This window comes from Aythya fuligula, chromosome 7 (genome assembly GCF_009819795.1).
Source record: "Aythya fuligula isolate bAytFul2 chromosome 7, bAytFul2.pri, whole genome shotgun sequence".
NCBI classification, from domain to species: Eukaryota; Metazoa; Chordata; class Aves; order Anseriformes; family Anatidae; genus Aythya; species Aythya fuligula.
In genome coordinates this window covers 28,079,779-28,107,023 of record NC_045565.1, presented here as the reverse complement: position 1 = coordinate 28,107,023, position 27,245 = coordinate 28,079,779, and the positions used below count along the sequence as shown (strand labels likewise).

At 39.5% G+C, this 27,245-nt stretch overlaps 2 protein-coding genes across 3 annotated transcripts; one reads left to right on the top strand and one right to left on the bottom strand.

Moving 5' to 3' along the window:
* The first annotated feature begins 467 nt into the window (after positions 1–467).
* Positions 468–11,215, top strand: ZDHHC6 (zinc finger DHHC-type palmitoyltransferase 6). The gene is made up of 10 exons (XM_032191578.1): positions 468–716; positions 1,883–1,974; positions 4,169–4,328; positions 5,452–5,613; positions 6,253–6,306; positions 7,790–7,957; positions 8,248–8,289; positions 8,673–8,818; positions 8,905–8,948; positions 10,644–11,215. Exons 1-10 carry the CDS (start codon positions 468–470, stop codon positions 10,745–10,747), a joined length of 1,221 nt encoding a protein of 406 aa, XP_032047469.1. The 3' UTR covers positions 10,748–11,215.
* A 4,771-nt stretch (positions 11,216–15,986) lies between these two features.
* ACSL5 (acyl-CoA synthetase long chain family member 5) lies at positions 15,987–26,854 on the bottom strand. Of its 2 annotated transcripts, none has more exons than XM_032191507.1 (20): positions 26,699–26,854; positions 25,989–26,097; positions 25,275–25,339; positions 25,095–25,196; positions 24,657–24,756; positions 23,280–23,458; positions 22,593–22,625; positions 22,338–22,389; positions 21,844–21,917; positions 21,312–21,389; positions 20,730–20,864; positions 20,111–20,245; positions 19,937–20,032; positions 19,313–19,385; positions 18,398–18,486; positions 18,202–18,318; positions 17,607–17,750; positions 16,984–17,089; positions 16,563–16,630; positions 15,987–16,127 (listed from the first exon to the last, which is right to left on the bottom strand). In XM_032191507.1, exons 1-20 carry the CDS (start codon positions 26,852–26,854, stop codon positions 15,987–15,989), a joined length of 2,052 nt encoding a protein of 683 aa, XP_032047398.1. The 2 variants fall into 2 exon arrangements, with proteins under 2 accessions (XP_032047398.1, XP_032047397.1); XM_032191506.1 differs by having other exon boundaries at positions 16,563–16,634; positions 16,988–17,089.
* Between the last annotated feature and the right edge of the window lie 391 nt (positions 26,855–27,245).

The following is a 27,245-nucleotide window of genomic DNA, read 5'->3' as shown; positions in this document are numbered from 1 at the left end:
TCAAGTTGTTCCAGCAGAGGTTCAGGTTGGGAACGAGGAGCCATTTCTGCTCAGATAGAGCGGTCAGGTATAGGGATGGATTGCCCAGGGAGGTGGTGGCATCACCATCCCTGGTGGTGTTCAAGGAGAGGTTGGATGTAGTGCTTAGGGACAGGGTTCAGTGTGTGACAGTGGTGGTGTAGGGAGGGCTGGACCCGATGAAGGTCTCGAAGCTCTCTTCCAACCCTAACGCTTCCACGACTGACCCCAGCCCACCCCTCCACACGGGCCGGGACTCCGTTTCCCAGAGGTCCCCGATAGCCGCGGACTGCCAGGCTCCTGAGGCCGTGCGGGGCGGGGCTGAAGCCCGGCGCTTCCCTTTCCCTTCCCTCCCCTCCATCTCCCTCAGCGGCCGCCGGGGCCATGGGCGGCGGGGTGGAGGCGGCGGCGGCGGCGGCGGCGGCAGCGGGCGGGCGGCGGTAGCGGCCATGGGCGGCCCGGGGGGGCTGCGGCAGGCGCGGCGGCTGTGCCACTGGGGGCCGCTGGTGGCCCTGGCCGTGGTGGCCGTCTGCTCCGCCACCGCCATGGCGGACGCCGCGCTGTGGTACTGGCCCCTGGACACCGCCGGGGGAAGCGTCAACTTCGTGGTGCTCCTCAACTGGACCGTCATGATCCTCTACAACTACTTCAGCGCCATGTTCGTCGGCCCCGGGTACGTCCCGCTGGGGTGGACGCCGGTAAGAGCTGCCTCGCTGCGGGGATGGGGATGGGAATGGGGAAGGGCAGGGAGGGGAAGGGGAAAAGGGGAAGGGGGGGCGAGGGCTGGGGAAGCCCCATGTCGCGCCTTTGTCGCGCCCTGTCGCAGGAACTGGAGCTTCGGGGTTCCCTGCACGCTCATGCAGGTGCTGGGGTGGTGCGGGCTTCACCGCCAGTGGTACGGGCTTCATTCAGTAAACTGAACGTGAGGCAGCAAATTACGTGCTAGGCTAGGGTTCAGCACGGCGCTGTGGGCACGGAGTGGCCTGGGTTGGAAGGGAGCGCACAGGGCACCCGGTGCCAGCCCCAAGGTTGCCCAGAGCCCCATCCAGCCTGGCCTTGAGCACCTCCAGGGATGGGGCAGCCCATGCCAGTGCTGTACCACCCTAATTGTAAGTCAAGGTAGAAATCCTCACTTCCTTCCCTTCAGTAACCTCTCAGAATAGCAGCAGTCAAGGACCAGCATGATGTAGGCTTGGTATCTCGAAACAGCTGGCCAAAGCTTGTGTTTCAGGAGCACCAACACTAGGAATAATCACGCTTTTATTCATGAACTAGTTCTTAAGACCAAGTGTAGGGAGAAGAATATCCAAAGGTAGTCCCAACAGGATTACTGTCTACTCCACTTTGTGCAGCATAAGTACACGCTCTCTACAAGTTTCTCTGTCTCTGTAGCTATCATACAGAAGTGTTTCTGTAAGACAAGGAGACAAGAGCGTGATGAGAGCCAGCTCAACATTAACGCTCAGTAGTACCATTTCTAGTAGCTTGCCTAGACTGGCTCATAGGTTAAAACAAAAGACAAGGCATACAGTTATTTTTTTTTAATGATACAGGCCCCATGCTCTTTTAGACTCTCAGTTCGCTGTCAAACCCCGTTTGCACAATTCCTAATCCTGATGGAAGAATTGTTTGTTTATTTTAGCTAGGAGCACTCTCAACAGTGAGAGATGGCTGTGTCGATAGCAGAGAGATTTTTTTTTCTTCTTTTTTTCTCCCTCCCACCACCTACCATTAAATAGGGTTGGGTTATGGAACACACCCTGTCAGAAGAAAGCAAGGATGCATTAGGCTGTGCAAGTGCCAAGATGTGTGTTGCCAGTCGAATTATGTATTCTATCTAATATGCCCATTCTTCTGTTTAAAGGAAAATTCTCAGGATTGCATGTATCTCCAATACTGTAAAGTATGTCAGTCTTACAAGGCACCACGTTCACACCACTGTCGAAAATGTAACAGGTATTGTCTCTTTAAAATTGCTTTGTTTGTACTGAAAGCAACTACTGTGCTAGTGATGAACTCTTAATATTATTCATTCTTTAAAGTCTTGTATATTTTTAAAAGGTTTCCCAGTGGACACTGTACCTGTTTCAGATATTTCCAGTTGTATGACTTCTGTCTGTTCTTACAGCATTATAGTGAAGAAAGATAAATAAGTTTATCTGCCTTTAACATTTTCTTCTTAGTTGAAAATCAGTTTCTCTTAAGAACTTGACAGTATTAACAGAATATTTCAGTACTGTTTCAGGGAGGTGAGCCTGTGTAAATACCTAAAAATCTTGCAGTCCTTTCTAAGATCTGAGCCCAAGCGTTGCCCTGTTCAGGCAGTACAAAAGCCTGCTCTGTTATCTTACCAGTTAAAATGTTGATTTGAGTGGAAATTTTGGACTGCTCTTTACCCTTTGCTGAAGGTTTTTTTTTTTTCAGAGGGAGTTTCCTTGTTAAGTCAAGTCATAAGCCTTTGTGGTTAACTTAAAATATTTGTGCCTTTTTTATGTGTTAATCTTCCAACAGGTCTGTTTAGAGCTAATGTTTATATGTTTTTATTATAAATAGCTGCACTGAAATTTAGTGCAGCTTGCAAAAAAAAAAAAAAAAAGCAAGACACTTGCACTGTTTGCAGTCCACACTGTAGATGCCTTTAACCGTTTAGTGTGCAGGTCCTCCTCTGAAGGACTAACTAGAGATCATGGTAAAAGGGTATTGTAACATGCACATTCATTTGTTATTTCTATAAATACAAGTTACCCAATCACTGTGCTTTCAGGAAGCAGAGCCTGAAACCACAGACCAGGGCTGTCATTTAGCTGCATCATCCCAAGTTTTAAAATTAGTTTTTCTCTGAGTGACAGTCCGTATGCTGAGGAGTTATTTAGAAATGGCAGCAGATTCTGATGATTGTCTCTGCAAAAGCAAGTTATTTTAATAATTTATTGTTAGTGAAATAAACCAGAAGAAACTGAAGCACGTATTAGCAAAATAATCTGAGACTATTTCAAGAAGTTCCTGCCCCCTCAGCTCTGGCCAAAATAACTCACTCTGTGTGTATTTCTAGACGGTTGCAGTGCAATGAGGTATTTAACTTAAATCACCACAAAGTCTTTTATGCGCTGTCAAGTTTGAATGGATTCAATTCCTGTGGCCCTCATGAATGGAGTGAGAGTTCTAGCCAAGACCCAGGAACTTCTTCAGAAATACTTGTGCTGCTAATTGTGACTACATATTCAAAAACTTGTACAGCAAGAGCTGAGCATACGCTAACAAAGTGTTAATTTTTTTTCAAAGGGAGAGACTGAACTCGTTGGGAGTGAACTGTCTTAACAGATAAACGACACTGGTAGTTCCAAAACAATTAACTTTTGATTTCAGAGGAACTGGATATTTTTGCAATCCAACCCTTTGTTTATCACTTACCTTTGGTCTGCAGTTGTAATTAAAATTGCAATTAGTGAGTTTTACACCTGCTCAGTTAAATCTAGGCAATTTGGTATGTGGACAAATCTTTTATCATTTCTTTTTTTTTTTTTTTTTCCACCTGTAAGCCGAAGCAAAATAACTGGCTTAATATTGGATACAAGGGTGTCTCTAGGGTGTTTACACTAATAAACAGATTTAGGAAAGGACTTAGAGTGGTGTGAGGTCAATATGTAGCAATTAATGAAGATTTCAGAGGATCTTCTACCAAAACCAGGAGAGTTTAATGAGAAATCCCACTTCTTTAAGCAAGAAGTACACATGGGATTTGACATTTCTTTTGTTTTCATGTGTGCTTATTTAGAAAAAAATGGCAATAACATTAGTGATTAATTATGATGTTCATAATTGGTTCTTAAAATTCCCTTGCCTGTTGATTCTGAATTCTGGTGTTTATTAACACCTAGAAAATTTGAGTAAGGTGGAGGGCAGATGATCAGGAAGAGTAGGACCTGCAAGTACTTGTTTTGTTTTCTTTCATTCTACAACATGAAATATTATTTTGAATAACAACAACAAAGGACACTGCTGTGTTGATCTGTCAGAAATGGATGGGTTTAAATTAACGAATGAAGGTTGTAGAAAGCTAGCTGTCCTTTTCTTTAAGCTTTCTTAAAAAAAAAAAACAAAACACAAAACTCATTTGTCTTCTATATTAATCAGAATTTATTATTCACAGATGTGTCATGAAGATGGATCACCATTGTCCTTGGATCAACAACTGTTGTGGATACCAGAATCATGCATCTTTTACTCTGTTTCTCTTCTTAGCACCGTTGGGATGCATTCACGCTTCTTTCATATTCATAATGACTATGTACACTCAGCTTTACAACAGAGTAAGAAAATATAGTTAAGTGCTGAAAATGTTATTTAAGCTGGATGGATAATTTGTTCCTGGGAGTATGGGACAGTTTGGTTTCCTGAAAAGATGTATGTGGAATTCCTTGCTGTTGTTTCATCATGTACTTACTTCTCAAACTGCAGAGAGCACCACAATGTTCATTAGTTGGTGAAGGAATCAGAAAAATACTTGTTTTTCCCTTTTTTTCTTTTTTTTTTTTTTTGTTCAGTTGCTTGTCATAATCACAGGGAGTTTCCTAGAGCTTTGCGTTCACTGGAAACTGATACTGAGTAGCACTCTTTATATACATACAAGATGTGTTTTGGCTGGCACAGAAAGTATCTGCTGTTCATTTCCAATACACAAGTTAGATGCTATTTATTTTCTTTTTGCCTGCTGCTTTTTTTCTTTTTTTAGAACTGTATCACTTTTTTCAAAGAAAAACTAACCTACTTTGTTTTTGGAACCGCAAGCAAATTATGCTGAATTTATTTTAAAATGAGAAAAGCAAAGCCACAATGAACAAAACTTGTTCTGGAATACATTCCTCATTCCAGATCCATGGTTAAGATTCTGAGCTTTGATTTCAGCTTTTGCAATTGCAATGAAAAGCTCAAAACCATCAGTGGAGTGTAACAGGTGAAGGCTGTATGCTGTGGTTGCAGGACAGTGACGTTGAGAACTAGTGCTTGCAAAAGCTTTCAGAGGAAACCTGTAGCGTTTCCATTCAAAATGGGTACTGTGCTATGTACACGTTTTCTGTCCAAAACTGTTCAGAATCTAGATTTTGCTGCACATTTTAGGCTGTGCTTCTGAAGCTTGACAGACAGTGATTTTGATTTAGCTTTCTATTTAGCAAAGGCCTACACGTAGCAAAGAATATATATATTTGATGAGGAAAAATTGGAACAGGAAAAATACTTTGAATGTGTAATATAAAATAAAATATGTAATATATATATATACACATATAATTATATATGGATAGTTTTTATTTTGTAACTACTCTGCTTGCATTATAAACCTGTCAGAAGTTGGGCGTGTTTCTTACAGGTAACCAGTTTTGTTTCAGCAGTCGGTATGTTCTAGAATTGAACGATGCTGTTTTCCTTTCGCAGATATCTTTTGGGTGGAGTTCTGTAAAGATTGACATGAGTGCAGCCAAAAGAGATCCTCGAACCATTATTCCCTTTGGACTGTCTGCATTTGCTGCATCTTTATTTGCCTTAGGACTGGCATTAGGAACAACTATTGCTGTTGGTATGCTGTTTATTATCCAGGTAAGCTTATGGGGTCTGTTACATGGAAGTTAAATGCTGTGAGTTTTTCCTGGCTTGTTGCTGATGTCAGTTGCAGGGCAGAAACAGAATTGACTTGAGATAGGAGCACTTGTTTAGAGCTAATGCAGCTGCATAACTTCTCAAGGTTTTTAGGTTGCTTTCTCCTCCCACCTCCTCTGTTGTTACCACAATTTTTTAATTTTCTTTTTTTCTTTCTTTTCTCTTATCCACTGCATGGGAGAACTTATGGGTGAAAACTTAATGGGGGAAAAAAAAAAGTGCTTTAAATTCTGTTCTGGAAAAGGCAAAATACTGGTATTTCTAGATATCAGTTATGTCCCTATCCATGAAATAACCATGCCTGATACATTATTACAAATGTTTCACATTTTTGGAAGGGAAGAAAAATATGCATAAATGGAAATACGGTATCCTTCCAAGTGTATAATTCTAGAGGATAGCACTAACATGCATCTATGCTGACTCTTACATTTGAATATTTTACATGTTTCAGTTGAGCATATAAGAGTTGTTTTGTTTCAAGTAAATTTAATTAGTTAAATGAAGTTTTCTTTGCCTAGCTAAGGTATCTCTGCAGAAATCAGCACTATTTTCATCTAATGCTTTTATCTATTTTAGATGAAAGTCATTCTGACAAATAAAACTTCAATCGAGTCCTGGATTGAAGAAAAGGTAAGCTTTTATTACAGTATTCTCGTTCTGTATTGCTACAAAATTTACTCTCTGTATCTTCTAATTTATTGTTTCACCTGTCTGGATTTAAACGAATGGTGTCATTTCAATTCAGCACTCAGTTAACACCTACAATCAGCTTTTCCCTTGTTGTCTCTGAAATTCACTGAAGTAAAGGAGAAATCCTTTAACTGCATAGGTTTTTTTGTTTTGTTTTGTTTTTCATGAGAAATCCAGAGTGGCCCTAAAAACTACTTGCAGGAGTCTTTGCATATCTATTCGGAATATAAGCACACTTCATCTGAAACTTAAGTTGTCTTTGCTTCTAGTTATGCCTGTCTGTCTTTAACTGTCCAATTTCCTTACCTATTCTAGATAGTCTGTTTTCCCTTGGGATGTTCCTCACTTACTACTTCTCCAATTAATCTTGGGAGTATTTTCCTTCATTTTGAAAAAGTCCTACAAAACATCAAGATACCTACTCCCATCTCTTTAAATTTCTTGTCAATTTCTGTATCTTCAGAGGTTTTCCAAAGGCTTTTCAAAAGTAACAGAAGCTAAGTTTAGTGGAAGCAAAAGCTGACTTAATGTTTAGAAAATAGTTCAGTGCCACCAGGATATTTTATATAACGTCATAAACATTTCATTATTATCTTTTTGTCTTGTTCGGCATCAAATCTAGCAGGAAGATCTTGGGCCTGTATAAGTACCTAGATACGGTAATGCCTTCTCTTTGCACTGAATCTAGCTTAACTGGATCATAGTCCTGTTAGACCTTTGAGTATTAGCACAACTATTACAACTACCTAATTAAATGCAGAATAATCTATTGTAATTTTTGTTGTCAAATGTAGACTACTAATACGTCCCTTTGAAGACTGAACACAGACTGTAGTATGTGTTTAATAAACATTGCTGCAACAGAGAAAGAATTCTTTGACTGTTCCACTAGATGTCAGTGTTACTGAAAGAATGAAATGGTCACAAAGGCAGGAAGTGGGATGCTTAAAGCATGTCTGTATATGAGTTTCTTTCAGGTGGAATAAACACTAACAGTATTGAATTACGTTTGTGATCGTTAAACAAAGAATCCTGAGTTGTGGAAGTCTTTGTTAAAAAAAAAAGAAAAAAAAAAAAAAAAGAGAAATAGTGAAGAATGAATCTTTTTTTTAAAAAAAGGCATAAAGTAAAATTAAGGCATGGAGTGAATTAATCAGTGGTATAGCCAACTGACTTTGTTTTTGAAGAGTAAATCGGGAAAATGAACAAAATCAGATACACTTCTAAATGCCATGATAGTTGCATTTAATGACATGTAGTTTAAAAAGCCTAGGTTAGTATGTCAGGAGTTTATTGCTCTTTCCCTCAACCTGTAGGGTTCATGGACCCATACAATGCATATGGCCTGTCCTTCCTAATATTTGTTGCTCAGCTGTAGTTTGTAGGATATTTTTTATGTACTGTATTTCTTTATTATTTCCAGGCCAAAGACAGAATCCAGTACTACCAAACGGGTGAGACCTTTATTTTTCCTTATGACACGGGAAGTAAATGGAAGAACTTCAAGCAAGTGTTTACATGGTCTGGGATTCCTGAGGGAGATGGCCTGGACTGGCCCGTAAGAGACGGCTGTCATCAGTACAGTTTGACGGTAACTGATCTTCAGTGTTCTCTCAAGTTAATCCTCCCTACTATCCAGTTGTCTGCTTTCCTCTGCAGTAATATACCAGATTTTTAAATAACTGAAATAGACTAAGAAATGGGAATTCTGTCAAGTTTTCTGGTATTTTTGATAGACTAAGAAGTTAGGCTTTTGTGAGTGCTTTTGAATGATAAATATATTTCCCTTACTTTAATGGTTTCAATACCTAACTTTATTGTGTTTAAGACAACTTGTACATTCAACTAAATGCTGCCTAAATTTCTATTTGTAATTTATAGATAGAGCAACTGAAACAGAAAGCAGACAAGCGAGTAAGAAGTGTAAGTATCTGGGATGTTTGTGATCTGAAATGTCACTTTGAAATTTCCATGTTAAATGAATGTAACTAATTACTGATGCTGTTTCTTTTTGTGATTTTTATACCTGGCAATTAAATAAAGACTTGGTGTTTCCACATAAACTGTGCTGCAACCTCTGCTTAATTAAATTTAGAATTTAGCTTTCTTTGCATTTGCTCCCTAGTTTCCAGATAAGAAATGTGATAATAAAGATGACTCTGTGCTTCATTGTTAAGCAGCTAGTTTAGAATTTAGAGTCTCTCTGACAAGCAGTTGTCATTATGCTTTGATTTTTGGTATGAGACTGTCAGCAGGGCCATAACTCCTTGCAGTAATACATTGCCATGTTTTGTTCAAATTTGTAGGTGCGGTATCGAGCAATAGAAGACTACAGTGGTGTCTGCTGCCCTGTGACTAAAGGTGTTAAAACATTCTTCACGACACCATGTACTGAAGAACCTAGAATTGCACTGAGTAAAGGGGATCTGATTTTAGCCACAAGAGGCTTAAAGTTAGTGCCTGCACAACTTTGTTTGGTTAAAAGAAATACTGAGATGAGTTCTGGCATCTAATTACCTGTTACACTTTCTTCCCCAGACACTGGATGTATGGTGAGAAGATTCTTGACTCGGCTGCTGATGGTATGAAACAGTTATTTTTACTTCTGTTGTTTAAAAGTTGCAAATCAGTTGTGTAGCTGTCTAACTGCTGTTAGAAATGTGGATGTCATTATGTGTTCAGTTCTCAAGGTGTAGAATGACTTACTTTACTGATGTTAGCTTCTCTACTCTTTAAAACCACATCCCCAGGTTTTACTGGTAGGTCTGTCAGTTTTGATAAATGATAAATATTAAGTGAATTTGTCAGACTTAAATAACATTCATGTAGTGGTTTATTGAAGGTTGAATAGCAAAGGGAATATGTCTTCATATTCAGAGAACTACAGATATTTGAGTACTGGTTATTCTTAAACACGTTCAGATTTCCTACCTCAATACCCCGTGTGAGTATAAAGGTTAGGCTTACTCTTTGTCTTAAAAATGAGATGTTAGATTTAGGATCAATTCTAGGGACTTCAACATGTATTACATAACTAGCAAACACAGTTATCAAAGACAGTTAAAAACTCCTGGTAGTCTATAGAGAGACAGTATCATAGCCACCTGCACTTAAATTGTCACGTTTCTCCTGCTGAAGTCTAAGCGAAAACATTACCTGACAGATTTTCTGTTGAAGGTGCATTGGATTTTGTTGTCTCTTAGAAAAAATTGTGAATTCATTGCATGAACGTTTATTGTTGACAAAAGAGAGGCAGCCAACGGTGACTACTTTGAAAGCATCCTTGCTTTTCATGGGAAGTTGGAGACCTCAATGAGCTAGACATGTTTTCAAACACCAAACCTAAACAAGTCAATGAAATGGGTACAGTAATGGCTTGTATTGTGGTGTTCATTTTGAAGATTAGGAGATGATGTCTGTGCTAAATAGAATATCATGTTTTTTTCAATTTCTCATTCAAAGTGAGGTCTGGCTGGGGACTAACACTGACATTTTGGAGAACTGGACTTCCAAAATACGATGAAATTTGTTAGGAATGCATAGCAAAATTCTATAAATGAGAATACCTAGCTGTACTAAAACAAGATAGCAAAAAAAAATGGTTAAGTAGCAGTTCTTCTGATGGGAAAAAAGTAGGCAATCATAATCTTACGATGAGTCAACATTTGCAAAAAAGAAAGCATCTAGCTTCACAAATGTATGAAGTAATCCTTCCATCCCACTCAATATTGTCAGAGACTTGTCTGAAATACTGACACAAGTGAAAGTGTGTACTGTACCTCCAGAAAGAGTAAGATCAGCTGTGGAGGGTTGAGAGGAACACAATGAGAATAATCGCAGTACTGAAAATAGACCTAAATGGAAAAGCTGAAAGGAAAGAATTCTCAGCTGGAGAAGAAAAGTAGATAGTAAAAAGCTAAGGAATGTGCAAATAGCCACTGTTGTAGAGAAGGTCATTAGTGACCTCCTGTGTTCCTGATGCTTAGAAGAGAGTTGTGAACATGCATTGCAGAGAGATTCAAAGTAGGTATTAGGAAAAACTTTCTAATAGTAAGGAAAGTTGAGCACTGGGAAATATTGGAGATCTCTGAAAACAGGTTAGGCAGTGGGAGAGAATCCATGCATCCCCAGGCAAATAGATTAACAATGACTCAGTTGTGATGCCTTGGAGAAGAAAACATATTAGGTAACCTCTTGATGTCTCTTCCAGTCCTGTGTTTTTCCTAAATAGTGGGTCACATTCTGTTCCAAGTTAATGTAACTTTTCATATCTTAAGGTGGAATAAGAGAACGAGGCTGGTTCCCTAGGAAATGTGTGGAAAAATGCCAATATGACTCTGAAACGGATCAACCAGTGGATGGAGAGAAGAAAAACAGATAGCCTTCTCATTTTTTTTAATAAGAAATGGAATTTTTACTTCAGACCACAATCCTTTACTTGAATTTTTCTGTATATTACTTATGCAATGAATATGTTAGGACAAGATTTTCTCTTCTTCACGTCTGAAAGCGTTGGATATGCCTGTGCCATGTTTTGCATTCTTTTAAAATGCTAAATGAAGAAGCCATTCAGTGGATTGCCTTCAAGATGCATCTCTTTTCATCCCAAGTCAGGTTTCTTTTCTTTTTGCCATTTGAATTGCATTCTGAGGAATCATCTTTTAGTTTTTTTCCACAAGTGCATCTGTTGTGATGCGTGATGCGTATCTCTTGTATTTTACTTTCTTTGAAACTGCCCCTGAAAAGTACAAAAATAAACCTCTAATTCAAATTCAAGATAAGATTTGTTACCTGTGACTTTTGATGATGTGAATTATCCACCTGAAATAAATAATACATTCTTATTCAATTGTGGATTTAATTGTTCTTAGAGCTACAAGGACTTACTTATAGGCACGGAAATGTAAACTGATTGGGAAGTACAGATTTCACCTGTTGTTTTTCAAGGTTAGAAAGACTTCAACTCTTACTATGTAAATATTTTGGCTTTCTAATGGCAAAACATTATAGCCAGTTAATCTCTTACCCTTCTAATATATGAGCATTTCTCCAAGGGACCAGAATTGTTGATCCGTCTTAGACTGAAAAGAAGCACTAGTTTCTAGAGTGAAAACCTTTGTAAGTGCAGTCACTACTACGTGATTAATATCTTACTTAAAGCAATTTGTATTTAGCATCTAATATGAATTATTAGAAAGAAGACCTTAAAACAGAGTAACTTGTACCAGCTGAAAACTTTGTAAGTGTATCCTAAGTTCTGCAGCTGGTTTTGTTCTCTCAATTAGGCTAGTTCCCTGTCACCAGCTGAGAGTTTTTGCAAATGATAGTTCTAAACTAATACCTTGTTTATCTCCACCTGCATGAGTTGTCTCAGGCAGGTAAGCATATGTCTTAGACAATATTAACTGTATACAGAAATAACCACATAACAGACAAGCCAGCACTGCAACTATATGCTGCTGTGCAGAATCGTTACCTCCAGCACCAGTGACTTTATTGCTTCAGCCTGCTGTGCATTACTGCTGATGGTGAGCCACAGTCTTAGGCTATGTTTCTGAGCTCTGATAATGGGGAGCTAACATTCAGTTTCAGTATGTCATTCAGGCTGCTTTCCCATCTTAAAGTCAATGCACTCTTATTTTCTAGAAGCAGGCTGCTATAGAAGTATAGGAATATATCATACTTCTAGTTTCCCTGCTAGCAAGAGCTGAAGGGCCGTAACCAAGCAGAATATAGCAAAAGGGCTAATTTTCCACTATTTTGTAATGTGATTGGAAATTAATATGAAGGCCTCCAAACTGTATGGTGTAAAGTCTTAGTCTTGACTGGAGTGCTTTCTGTTTGGTGTTTTGGCTCTAGACTCAACAAAGAAAGATGACAAAATAAGCTGGTCTTCCAGCTGAGGAACTGTCAATGCTGACTATACAATGATTAAATAGCTGCTATCTATATTAACAGGCAGCAATTAACAATTATTTGAACAAATCAGCAGCACTACTGACCATTGTTGAGTGTTATCTATTTGGAGAAGGGGCTTGGGGGGCAGGAGTGGAGTTTATGTGTTCTTGTCTGTTTATAGGGACTTAATGTCTTTTTGTGTTTGAACACCTTCAACTGGATTTCAACTTTCACCTGAGCAGAATTTTGCACACCAAGATCACTCCATACTGCACCATAGAATGCCCAGGAGCTTTGCTTCACAAGAACACTCAGAGTCTGAAATGAACTCTAAAGTATATGTGTGTTCCTTTTTTTAATGCTTACAACTTCTTTCCTCAAGGCTGTAACTGCAGTCCTACCTCGTCCCTTTTGTAGCACAGGTAACTGTTGTTTCTACTTACCATTCTACCACCTTCACTCAGCCAGTGCTTTCCTTCAAAGAATCAGCCAAAACAAAATTGCCTACCTCCTGAAGGCGTTTAGAGGTCCTGCAGTGAAAAAAAAAAATGCAAGCTGTCTTTTCAGTGCCAGAAGCAACCGTATCAGAGGATGAAATTTAAAGACAAACCTATACAGAACTCTCATGGTTACTGATAGTAAAAGATATCAACAATGAAGGAGTTATTTCCTCCTCTGTAGCCTTGAACAAAAGGCTGCTTTTTTTTTTTTTTTTTTTTTTTTTTTTTTTTTAAACAGATCTTTAGCACCTCCCATAGAGTTAGCTTTTTCACATGCAAAGCAGTGGCCAGGAGGAGAAAAGATAATGTACCAAGCTAAGAAGCCAGGGACATGCAGGTTCTCTAGTCTTTACAATTGACTGTCCTAGCTACTGCATTAGAGAATGATGTTAGAGCAGTCTTGAGAGCACTGATTTATATAAGGACCTCATTAAAGTTAAATGATGCATTAAGAGTCAATATTTCTGTCCAAACACTTCCTCTCTGGATAGAGAGAAACGAGACCAACCAGTTATTATTAAGTGAATTGCAGGCATAGGTGGCATTCCACTGAGATGGAAAGAAAAGACGCCTAACCAGGTGTATTTTTATATACAGTTCTTGCATGATTTGGAGAGTCTAAATCTGGCACTCTACAACCGTGGAAGGAATTAGCTCTTTTTACCTCCTATCTCTTTATCATTGGAAGAAAGCTGCAGTTACCTGATTGAATTTCACTGTGCCTATAGTTGTCCTTACATCAAATCTTTGTTCATTCTGTGTAATAGTGCTTCAAGCCATCTTTAGTTTTCTTCAGTTCACAAACAATATCCTGAAATCATTTTTGCATCATTTCAATGCCAACATGCCTAGAGCACTCCTGTTTTCACTTTGTAGTTTTATTCTGGAAGCAGTTCCTATGGCAAAATCATCATCAGGAGACCAGACTAATTTACACGTGAATTGCCATGTTTGATTTATTATTCAGACAATGCCATTACCCATCCAAATCAATCTTTGTAACAGCTAGTAGTAGATGCCACAAATGTGAAAAATCTAGAAGTCTGTGAAAACAAGCTTAATTTCCTCTAAGAGCAGACCAAGTTCAGCAACATGAAAATGTTTCCTGTGCCAAAAGAGAAAGCATCATTACTATGTTTGAAAGTGACCTGTATGGAGTTACTGCTTTTTGAGACATAATGCAGAAATGTAGGCATTCCCCATTCACTACAAAAAGAAGAGATCCCTGTAAGCTGAATGAAGCATGGTGATGTAGTCAGAGGGCCCACCTCGGACTGCCAGGCTGCAACTTCCAAACAGGTCTTGGTGGAATAATTTCACTTGTTGATAAAATGAACAAAGTATCTCGGTTGCTCTAGATTGCTGCCTCCAACTGAGTTGCTTATCAGAACCCACAACCATTTTAAGTATACATTTATACATTGCACCTTCTCCCCAGTCTGACATATAGGCCAAAAGATTAAGCCTTTTTGCAACTCTTAAGTCTTTTTGTTTTAATGGAATGAGAAAGACATGCAGCACAGGTAGTTGCATGTCTTTCAGGCTCTTTAAGTCTTTATACCCTGAGGTTATGACAAAAACTGTGCTCAGTGCACATAAAGTAATTGAAAGTTACCTAAAAGCATAAAGGTCTTTGGGCCTAGACTTGAAACAGAACTGGATTTAGACTTCTGAAACAGAAGCAGGTTGTTTTTAGCTAATTGAAGCTAGAGATGCCTCACAGCAAGGGCTGGAAATTTCCTGACCAACTGGTTGCATTCAGTTTGGAGTATCTGACCGTGAGCATTAAATAAAGAGATAAATGGCCACTAACTGTAAGAATCGGGCACAGACAAGGGGAGTTGATATAGTAAAACTATATGTACTCCTCTCATACATGTATATTACATCCTTCTTAGAGCTGCATTGCCTTTAACAGAAACAAAGGCACACCAATTCAAACTATTACAGAAACAGGTAAAAATTGTCAGCAACTTGGCTTAATTCTCTCCAGAGCCCCGTAACCATTTCTAAAGATAGAGGAGGACAGCACTCATTTGCCTAAATAGTTTTCCTAAAGAACCTAATCATTTTTTTGCCCTAAAATAAGACATCACATTTAATTTTCTATGGGACAAGCTGAGTAAGAAACTATGCCGAAGACTTTGACATATATTGTCTTACTCTAAGAAAAGGAAAGCTGATTAGAGGAGCAATATCTTGTTTCACGCTAGCTTATTGCCTCATGGCTTGAGCTGCAGCTAGGCCCTGACAGCACAGGAAACAAGTTTACGGACAGCCAGAGCACAGCCTCAGAAGGAAACCATCCGTAATCAAGGCAGCAATAAGCCTGCAGGTGGATGTCTGGTTGCTGAAGAGAAAGAAAAACAGGCTTTGGTCTGAGTTTGTAGTCACAATTTATTGCATTTTATATCCTTAAGAAGGACACTTAAGAGTTTGAGTTACTAGGCTCATAAGTTCATAAGTGTATTGGCTTTATAATTGCCATTGCATTTGAGAACATGTGCAAAACAAACAAACGATCCAGTGCCTCCCATAGTAAAGCTTGAAACATGTTTGCTTTACACACATGCATTTCATAAACCAGTTTATGCCCAACTAATCACACTTTCATTAAAAACAATATAGAGTATGCAGTCCAAGGCTAGGAGCAGGAAGTTCATTTTGTAGTTGCTGAACAGATGTTAAGCCCCTACTTATATTGTGACAGTTTAAACTGAGACAGGTGTGTTGAGAAGATTATATCATCCTGAGTGGAAACTGAAGTGTTATCTTCCCGCACTTTGTCTTTGAACTACCTCGCCCCCGAACATACAACACAACTGCATGAAAGTTCAGTCTGATTGCAGATCAAGCCACAGGTTCAGAATGGAGTTCATACTTGGAGCAAGAAAATTATATTTGCTTTTAACAACAGTAGGAAGTGTATACTTGGAAAAGGTTGGGGCTCTTCAGTGTTTGTGTGCTTCATTCACAGCCTAAGGAAGAGGGAAGTTCTGGCTTTGTCTAGACATCTGACGCACAGTCCCATGAGATTCTACACTGCCAGTCACCAGTCACAGAGTAGCCGTCTTCATCCGAAAGTCCTTTTTCCCAGGATGCCAGAAACAAATACATTTAAGTTCTCCTTGCTCCCCTCCACTCATGCTTGTGTTCTCCGTAAGTCATGTAGTGTTACAGATTTGTTTGGATACTCCCTTCAGTTTACTTGAAATTAGACACTTATTCCTGCATATTTGAATAGAGGTCCTCAATCTGCTTCTGGAAAAGTTTAACAAGTTCTGCTCTCTTTGCCTTCAGTGTTGGTGTCAAGAGTCCATTTTCTACAGAGAAGAGCTCAGTGTGGATGTGAAGGTCTTTAACCTATTAAAAGAAAATAATTTAGCACATGACACAGAATTACTTAGAGGGCAAACAACAGTTCTCCCCATCTGCCTTGAGCTTAGTGCTCAGTCTCTACTAACTCAGTAGTCTCTACTAACTAAACTGCTTCTCTGGTACAAGTCAAACTCCTTTTGACTAGGAGAAAGTTCAGGTCCTGCAGCCTATGGAGAACCTCCACTCCATTTCATAGCAATTGCAATAGTTGCCCTGTACACCTACCTGCCTCTTGGTAAAAAGACAGGTAACCAGGTAATGCTTCCCTGCCTACTGCAATCAGTTTTCCTGGGCATCTGACTTAGGTCAGATGTCTTAAGGTCCCTGTCCTGGCAGTCAGTAACAGCAGGAATACAGACGTCCCACCCATTGTATTACCAATACAGGTACTTGTGACAAGCAGGATTTGGAAGTACTCACTTGTTCAAAGGATTTCAGACCAGCCTCTTTCCCCAGTCTGACCATATCTTCTAAAATAGCTTTCTTCACTTCCTAGAAGAGATAGCAGAAGCAGTGTGGGTAAAGCTGCCATTTTGTAATTGGCTCAGGACCACAACCAGTACCCAGTCAGTGAGAACTAAGGTGGCAAGAATGTATATATATATATTTCAGCATTCAACATTTCTCATGTTAAGAAACATGGTGACATCTGGTGACATGACCGCTACAAGGTCATGCCTTTCTTCTCATTGGAAAAGAAACAGTGATAGTCATTGAAAGTCACTCCATATTAAGCTGGTTTAATTTACAAAAAGATGGGTAAAAAATGAAGTCAAAGCGATGCAAGATTGGACTTCAGAATTAAAAATCTACCTATAACCTACTAAGAAGGTAAGAAAACTCACTGAATTTTTGCAGATATCTTCATAGGAACCCTTTATTCCCAGTTTTGCTGCAAATTCTGGAAGTGTCTCATGATCAGGAACCACTATACCTATTAGACAAGACTGAAAACAAGTAGGAGGAGTCACGTTTATATCAAGACAAAGCATTTGGAGTTACTTAGATAGTCTACATGAGAACTTGATAGTCAAGAATATCTCTGTACTAAGCTCCATCTACATCCCAATCTGCAGAATTTGGAAGGCAGATACATGGACTTTGAAGCCCCTTATCTGAGTTCTGACAGCAGCAGTCCAAGTGCTCATGCAGTATGTCTATTATATGCTAACCACTTCAGCAACTGACACCTTTATGGCAAAGCAGTGGAGACACTGCTCACCTGATATACTAACTCCATACAAGTACGTAATTAACCTTTACCCAGCTTCCAACTTGACACCAAAGAAAAGGAGATCTTGGTATCAAGAAGGAAGGCTGTAGAGAGGATATGCCTATAAACGTCATGCCCTTGAGAACAGATCTTGTTCAAGTGCTGTAGTATATATTAAAGTCTGTGCCCTGATATTTCAGAACTCATTGTGGGAGGAATCTCGCAGGATGCTCACTCGTAATATCACTTACCCTCAAACTTTCTCCATGTACAAAGACTTGGGCTACAGGAGCACTTCTAACATAGACATTTTCAATCTTCTCTGGAGCAATGTATTCTCCTTGTGCAAGTTTAAATATATTCTTCTTCCTGTCAATGATCTTCAGTGTTCCGTTCTAGAAGTTAAAGGTGGATGCCATTAGTTTCAAGTGCCTGTTTCCCTTCTATAGGCAGCAAAGTATAATGGTTTTGCCTTTTTTTTTTTTTTTTTTTTTTTAATGAAAGGCACATGATAGTCTGGAACTGTTTTTTGCTCTCTACAGAATAAAAGGGCACTTTATCCAATTTCTCCAATAGCTGCAGACATGATTAGACAGTTTCTGTGTTCTGTGACAAAAATAATAGACTTCATTCTTTGTTGTAGAAGATGCATATTAACTATTGGCTTAGCAGGCACTATGCAGGATCTTATAACCTGACTGGCCTTTGGAGCTTTGCCTGGAGTTACATGGTGAACAATTTAACAAAATATTTTATAAAGCTTCTATCCTAGAATTTATTTCTGCAGCTTTGCAGCATGCTGAAAATTCACATCCAAGAGATGTTTTGTATTAAGCAATTACTTACTGGCATCCATTTCCCTATATCTCCAGTGTGAAGCCAGCCATCTTTGTCAATTGCTTCTGCTGTCTTCTCAGGGTCTTTCAGATAACCCTTAAACACATTTGGTCCTTTAATGCAGACCTACAGCAAGCACAGAATATTGTTAGTCACAAGCCCCATGTTGCAGTATTTCCTGATACACAAAGGAGATGGTACCTACCTCGCCTTCATTATTGGAAGAGTAGTAGTTCATTTCTTCCACATCATCTAATTTTATGATGTTACAAGCCAGAGGGGGTCCAACATGGCCTGAAGAGAAAACACAAGGAGTCATGACTCATGGATTCTGCTGGGAGTTGGACCTATTTGATATAAAACTAGAAAGACTAGGTCCCCCTACATATGACTTTAGTGATGGTAGATACCTAATGGGTCTATTCACTACTTTAGTAAGAAACAGTACTGTTTAAAGGGGTCTGATACCAGAAGTTCAAGAATATTTATTATAAATCCATTTTCAGACACTTAATGCAGGATAAGTAGCAGTTCAGTCTCAAAGTTTAGAGCCATTTATTGGTCTAATCAATCACACCGACCATGTGCCACACTTGCCTCCACAGAACTCCCCCACTAACCCTGGTGTTTATTTGCATTTCATCCTCATTATGATCTGCAGTTATGGTGCAGAAGGATGGTGACCTAAGCTCGAACTTAGAACGCTGAATATTAAAAACAACACTCCTAAGATGAAACTTAAAACTCTTAGTGTTGCCCTTCAGGAAAGTACTCCTATCTGGCATTATAATCAATTATTTGAGGTAAACATGATTTGTGGGCTAAAACTAGTTTTCTAAAAGCCATTTGGGAAGTTCTTGTCAGTTTGCTCAGTTCTGTACAGACACTCCTGCACAGTGGGGCAGGATATAGGCTGAGCTAGGAGCTAGGGCACTTTACACAAGAGATGCTCATCTATTTGAGCTGAATATTCTGGTATCGTGTTAACCATACAGGTGACATGCTGCCAAGAATCACTTTGAGGTTAAGCACTCAGAATTTGTCTATCATTTAACTAATAGCTTGAGTGCCACTTTCTATTGACAGTTGTGCAAGAGTTTCCAAGTCTCAGCTACCACACCTGTTGTCCAGTCTCCAGGCATTGAGAACGTGCATCCAGCTGAACATTCTGTCTGGCCATACGCTTCAAAGATCTATGTGAGAAAGCATAAACATCTTTCGAACACCAAGCCCTTGGTGTAAAAGGCCTCACAGTTTCAACTATGCCCGTGCACAAATCTCCTCTTAAGGAGGAAACCAAGACAGTATTATCCTACTTCAGATTTCCTGGTCTTACTGATGTGACTGGATGTTCTTCAAGTTCAGCTATCTAAACCTTGCTCTGGTTACCTCATTCTCCACGCTCTGTTCTCAGATGTACCACAGTAGGAGCTTACTGACTGTCAAGATAAGCCACAAAACTCAGAGGCAGCTGCCTGACTTGCTGCGGTTGCTGCATGTTCCTATTTCTGCTGCTCTATTCCTCCTCCCAGAGCATACAGAAGGTTTTGCAGTACTGTAGTTTGATGTCAGTTAGCTCTGCAAAATTTTGTTCTGTTGCTGTTAATCCTCATCAAGCAGCCTGTAAATACTGAAGACCCTGACAGCAGTGCCTCCAGGAACAAGCTGAGCTAGACCACAGCTGCATCACTGATTACACCCAAGTGACCATCAAATAGGCATTCAGGCAAAAGAATCAGCTTACCTGACAGCCCAATGCTGCTCTGAGAAATGTCAGGACAGAGGGAGATATAGGGGCTGCAGCCGTTACCATTATACGCACTCTTCCACCCATGGTCTCCTACAAGTGAATTAGAAGCCATCAGATCAAACTCTTAGCATTACATTGCTTGGGTTACTTACACTTGTAAGAGCTTACCTGAACTTTTTTGAAGATCATCCGATCCAAAATGCTGTCATTTCTCATTATGCCTTGTTTTACTTCAGCCATCTTCAGAGTCATAGCAATATTTAACAGTATTTTTTTCACTGGGGTATTTGCACCACTTTGTATCTGTAAGGAAAAGTATCAGACTCTCAGGTTTCAACTCGTATCTGTACCTCCAGTTCTTTCTTTATTAGGAGGCACCATGCATTACTTTGTTGTTCTAGGATTTGTCTTCATTATTGCCGTGATCTAGGAGACGAACCAAGGGGAAATACTAATTTGTGCTGCTGCAGTCATACTTCAGCTACAACTCCAAGGGCTAGTGAACCTTCTAGCTTTGCACTTGCTTGATTTTCATTCTGAAAGTAAGCAAGGTCTTTGCCTCAGAACAGCAACAGACCTATCTCAGCCATGACTGCATGAGCTGCTCATGTAGTCCAGGTCTCAGAGATCTTTCCATCTCCTGGAAAAGGATTTTAAAAAATTCCTTCTGATAAGGAATAATTAATGTAGTGATGATACTACGATGTATTCAACTTCAATTTGAATGGGCATACTTGCTTAGATACATGAACGTTCAGAAGAATTTAGCTAAAAATTCCTCACGTACCTTGTCATATATTCTATTGAGTAGTCTTGGTACAACTGGAAATAGTGTTGGCTTCAAGGTTTTCATGTCATCTGTCAGCAATTTGATGTCTCCTTGGAAGAAGCCTACTTTTGCTCCACAGCTGTAGATCACAGTCTAAAAATCAACCAAACGTCAGTCAAAGATAATGCATAGCTTTGTTAGCCATAATAATTTTACGTGGAAAGCAGCATGATTTCCAATACTCAATAGTAGTGTTGCTCATGTGTAAATAGACTTTGAGTAAATACAGAAAGCCAGCAGTTTTTGCTGTAATTTGATTTATAGATGGCTAATGGCTTGATGCTACTAATTTGGCCTGCAGCTTTTCAGATTGGTGTCACAGATTCAGTGAAGCTGGGCTGAAGAACAAAGCTTCCTTACAGGAAGTTAGTAGCCATATCTTGGAGAAGTAACTAGGCATTATTTAGTCCGTTTAAAGGTTTACCTTAGGTAGGCGGGCTTAGCCATTTAGGAATGACTCCTACCAGGTGTTACTGGTAGGTAGTTTATACATCCTATGTCTTCTACAGAAGCTTAGTAGCATGCACACAGTCTACTTACCTGTACAACTCTCTCAAACATGTGAGCCAAGGGGAGATAGGATATGCTGATATCTGAAGGCATACATTCAACTGTATTCTACAGGAGAAAGAAACAAATGTCAGCACTCCCTACGCCCGCTTGAGTAGAAAGGGAGTAAGTTTGGATCAATTTGAGCACTTTAAAATACATGCTTTTAGAGAGACTGAAGCAACTTAGGCTCATCCACCATCTCTGCAAAACTTGCTGCTATAACTGATTCAGTCAAGTTTGTGACAGGACAGTGGATCAGGGTTAGTTTTGTGTTTCAGCAAAGCTTGAAATATGGTAGTTCAGTACTCTTGGCATGTAGGTCTTACTCATTCTAGAGTAATGTTTAATTAGTTCTTGTTCAGGGTCAAACCAAGTTATTTAACATACAATTCTCCCATGGAAACAAGAGCACTTAGTAAAGTGCCTACAGGGAACGAATGGTTTGCAGAAGACTCCCACAGTAAAGCAATTTTCACCACTCAGTCACATAGCCTAGAGACCATCATTAACAGTAGCTTACCTCTATGCTTTTAAGGAAGGCAGCGGCATTTGCAACAACATTCTCATGCGTCAGCATGGCTCCTTTAGGGTTACCTTTGGAAAGATCAGACAAAGTCAGCTGTGAGTGACTGCTGCTGCAGTCAGTTGCTCATGTCTTCTTTGGCTCAGTCACTTTGAGCTGCCTTGGTATTAGGCTCAGTCATAGCTTGCATTATCTCACATTATCTCACAAATACATCTCATCTTGAGCACTTTCAGCTATGGCCCTAAGACCCTGTATTTTTCAAAGTAGGACAGCATATATTTGGTTAGTCTCCCCTCTAAGAAGCTTTGTCTTTGTGTACTTGACTTTTACTGACAATGTCTCAACATACTAAGTGTCCTCAGTAGTGGCTTGACATGGCTCTAACTTAATCTTATATGTTGTTTGTATTTCCCTTTTTGCACTGGAAAGTTAGTGTTTTTAGTACAGCGATTGTTTTAATATGGAAGCAACAACATGCATTCTCTTACCTGTTGTACCACTAGTAAAACACACAATGCAAAGATCTTCAGGCTTAGGAGGCTAGAGAGAAAAAGCCACATTAGGTCAACAGTGTAAGGATTATTATGTTAGTTATCAGTATCTACTAGAACTAGAAGTTGTTTGGAAACATCAAGACAAAATCTACAAAAAAATCCTGTCAGCCTCCTTTCCTAGCAGCACGTCAAGAGGTCTTCTCAAAGACTAGTTTCACAAGTTTAGAACTATTCCACAGAGATACTTACATTTGGTTTTCTGATGTTATTTCTTCCCAGCTCCTGTATTAGAGAAAATACAGCTTAACAATTGCAACAGAAAGAAGTGCAGCAATAACAAATGAACAGGTAATTGGATTTCAAATGCAATGTTATAAAAATTATCTCATTCAGTGAGAGAAGTTGGTCTTCATGCATTTAGTACCTATAACTTGGAAAAACTGACTCCTGAGACTGTGAAAATTGTGAATGTGTGGAAAGTGAGTAGAGCTGCTTAAGGAATTTGGAAGTCCTGAATGGAGGTAGTTCATTTCATTTAATATAGGCTACATCTCTTACACTCCACATTTACACCTCAGATCTGGAAATTAACCCTAGTATTGGGGTGTCAAAACAGCCAGTAATTTTCACTTAGAGTTTTAATTAGAATCAACTGGCAGCTTAGAAGCCTGATAAATCCTGTTACAACTGTACCATGAGATATGCTAAGGAAATCTTCAGGTTAATGTGTAGAGTATCCACAGCATATGAGCACAACTTTAGTCAATCGTTTGACCTCTGCAAGTCTACTTGTTTAAATATATCAAGTTTCAAAATGACTGATCATTAAGATCTCTGATACAGGCATGACAACTGGATGATTCTTACATTGAAGTGTCATTGTTGCCTATTTAGCAAGGTATTCCTCTGCAAGATAAGAAGTCTTTAGTCACCTACCTCAACCTCCTGTAGTGCTAGAATTTCAACTCCCACTTTAGCTGCTCTGTCATTGAGCTCTTTATCAAAGAGATCCATAAGAATTATAGTCTTCATACATGGGGTCTTTCCATGCTCACAGTTGTCAAGTAAGATCTGTGCTTTCTCCGGCTTGTCACAAATCACTACGCTTATATCAGCTACAGAAAAGAAATTACATTTCATAAGTCTGTTCTGAGGACATGAGACACTACTGAGTGATAACTCAGGAGAACGTATACTTAGAATGTAATATTGGTTATGTTCCAAAGCCATTTGCATTTAGTTCACATGGATTCACTGGCTGGCTTGACAGTGCTAAGAAAGTTCTTTCCTACTAGGGACAACTGACTTTATAGCTAGAATCTCAGTTTTACCTAATGTGAAGCCTTTACACTGAGGAATCAAAGACAAATATCTTCAGTCATAGGCAAGACAAGTATTTATTCTTTTGGTATTGCCATAAAAGTGCGCTGATTGTTTAAATGTAACCACTTTCCTTAAATCTAAGGAATTTTAGACCTGTTCGAAAGAGGTAGCTAAAATTTGAGTTAATGCCTCTACCTCCCTGGATGTGCAAGAAAGTTTTATGCAATTACAAAATCATTTACCAGTAAGACAGCAGAGGAATTGGATTTGTCTGAACATGCTGGTTCCCCATTAACCTTATAAGTCACAGCTGTGTAGTATTAAGGCAAGGCCTGTTGGCAAGATTCACCGCCATGATTGTTGAAGTGATTTACTTGGCAAATCCTGTTTATAGGTTGGATCTTAGATAGTTGTGACAGCAGTTGATTTTTATTTCCTCTTTGCCCTCAATCACCCCCAAACTAGGGAAAGAAATTTTGAAGATGCATTCAAGCTCCCTCTCCAGTTTCTTTCATGGTGGCATGCTAGCTGTTAATTCTGTATAACTAAACAGATTTGGGCTTATCTCTACTCCTCCCCTCCTCTGCTCTTTGCCTCCTAGAACTTTTTAAATCAGAGACACACATCTAGTCTTAATTTGCATGCAAATCTGTCTGCATTGTCTGTTTGGCAAACAGTGTGGGAGTTCAAGATTGCCAAACCTCAAACAGCTAGCAGTTGTTGACCCCTCTGATTGCAGCATGGTCCACAGAATCTAGCAGGTTGTCAGTGGACTTGCACCCAAGACACTAGAAGACATACAAAACCCACTGCCTTCCTCTAAGCATTGAATCTCATACCCTGCAAAGCAGCTTTACAGAAGCAGTGTCTATAAAACTATAGGGTAAAGCTACTCTATTTTTTAAATCAAATTCCTTTGCACTTTAACCTTCTCAAAATAAAGCTTCTTAGAGAAATCATTATTATGAAGTAGTTGAAGTCAATATTTACCTTTGTTGACAATATATACAATAGCTTCTGGCCCCAGAGTGTCATAGAGTGGAACAGCAACCATTGAGTAAGTGTAGCAGGCATACTCTGAAATTATCCACTGAAAAGAGAAAACAGAGCTAAATAGCAGCTCACAAGACAGGATTACCTAGTGACTTCATACAGCTTGACTAGCTCATGCACACATTAGTAGCGCTGTTTGTGTAAGGAGCATGTCTATGAGGTTCTTACAGTATCAAGGGTTCAAGATAGTTATAGACTGTGTTACATGCCCAGCATAGTATGTGCCCAATCAGTAATAAGGGAAATACGGGGGTAAAAGCCAGTTGTGGTTGTTCCTCATGTGGCCTCAAACTATTTAAATAGCAAGCTGAACAGACCCTCTTCTCCTCAAGATGTCAGAATATTCTGGGAAATAACATTCAATTTGTCGCTTACCTCTGGCCTATTCTGAGCAAAAATGCCAATGAATTGGTCTGATGATGGTGTACATCCTTTCTGCAGGAGTCCTGATCCCAAGTATTCAGCTCTGTCCAAAACCTGTAAGAAAGTTTCCCCCTGTTTTAGTGCTACAAAACAGCATCCCAAATTATGTCATCTGTGATGTACAACACTCACCTGCTTGTACGTCAGCCACTGATAAGGTTGGTTGGGTTTTCTGTAGCCTAAACAGTTGCCATTTCCTAATGGAAGAGTTCAGAAAAGCAGCTGTAAAGCTCAGTACTGAAGCAGCATCACACTTCAATGCAACATTGGTAAGCGGGAAGTGTTTTCAGACATCTACCTAACTGTGTGAAGCATGGAAGTATGCAGTATCCACGGTTAAGTACATTGCACAAACAAGACTGATGGCTTCATCTTCATAAGCAATACTTCCAGGATCTGGTGATATTTTCCCATTTCGCAACTCAGCTGAGTTTGAAATAGTTTGTAATCTATCACATTTTCATGCCTGGGACCCTTGAAGTCATAAAGACAGACCCATTCTTATGAGCAGGCAGTAATCTTACACTGAAAAAAACTCACCCGCTTCAGAGGACAAAACAGAGATTTATTTGCACACACCCTTTCTCTCCCCAAACCACACTTTGTATTGCTAAGTCTTCACAGGACTCTGCCACCTTAAGCTCCCAATGTTTGCTCTTACCCAATCTGCCACCTGCTACTGCTTCCAAATCGAGGGGGGGAAACATGGTCACTTGTCACTCCACCCCACAGAACTCTAGGAAACCTTAACTGTTACTACAGACGAGAAACAATGCAAAAAAAGCTTGGAACCACTTTTTTTTTCCTTGTGATGTGTAAGTACTAACTGGCAGCTCCAAAGCTTACCAGAAACATGCAGTCCTCTCTGGAAAAGTTCATACAAGGTTTTAGCATCTTCAAAGTAATAAGAAATCAGGTTATTATCTGTCAAGATTGCAGCTCTTCTGGCTCCTCCCTAGGAACAGAGCACAGTTATGAAATCAGTGCAGAACAGATACAATGCCATTTGTTCCTCATCCAGTCTGATGGCAATCCCCTTTAAAGCATTTAAATACCATTGAGTTGTCAGGGAAGTCTCATTTTCCTTCTTGGTTTTGATCTATTCAGTCACTAGTCACATGAAGAGGAATTTTCTATAAGGCCTAGACTAATATTCAACTGTAGGTTATTAGAGATACCCTGACTAAGATCAAGCGCTACCACTTACATAGTAACATGAAGTCCTGCATCTCAGTATGCCATCAGACTGAAAAGAATTGCAAATCATTTATAGTACGTAAAAAAAAAAAAAAAAAAAAAAAAAAAAAAAAAAAAAAAAAAGAGTCAGTGACAGCCAAGGGTAAGAAGCACACCTAGCACACCTAACCCTGTTGGCAAGAGTTGCAGTTTCTTACTCTTGGCGTCTTAACACTTCCCTTCCCACAATAGTGCTGAGCTGTACAGCAGGTTTTGTATCTCAGACAGGAGAGTTCCCACAGATGCCCAGAGTCAAAATGAATTGGTATTCAGAGCAAAATCTCAAAATGCTCCATCGCCACATGCAGAATAAACATTACCTCAATTCCTATCGACTGCTTGTTCAAGTCAACAGAAGGAAAAACAGGTTTGGGCCTGCTCATCACCCACAGGGAGATGACAACCCCAAATACAATAAGAGTTATCAATGCCGGTGTTGGGAGCGGTGAGAACAAGACTTGAAGTATCCAGATCATTGTGCTGGATCAGTGCAGTCGGAGTTGAACCTGAAACAAAACAGGAGGTTTAGTAGGTATACGTTAGAAGCGCTCACTACCTGTAAGCCAGGGTTACTTAAGTAGTTTGTTAAGCAATACTACAGATTGTTTCAGCTGTTTGCCCCTAAAGACTCCTTGGTACAATAATAAAGCATACTTGTGCAATGCTTTAAGCCTCTTAAGAGATCTGAAGTCACCTGTCCCCATAAATCTTAATCTATTCTGCATCCACCTCCACAAAAAGCAAGTCCAATGATATCAGGCAAGGAACAGATGCCATTTTTTTCCTATTCAAGAGTAAAAATCTGCCAGTATATAATTTCCCAAGTTAAGTATATACATATATAAAAAATAATAATAATGCATACAT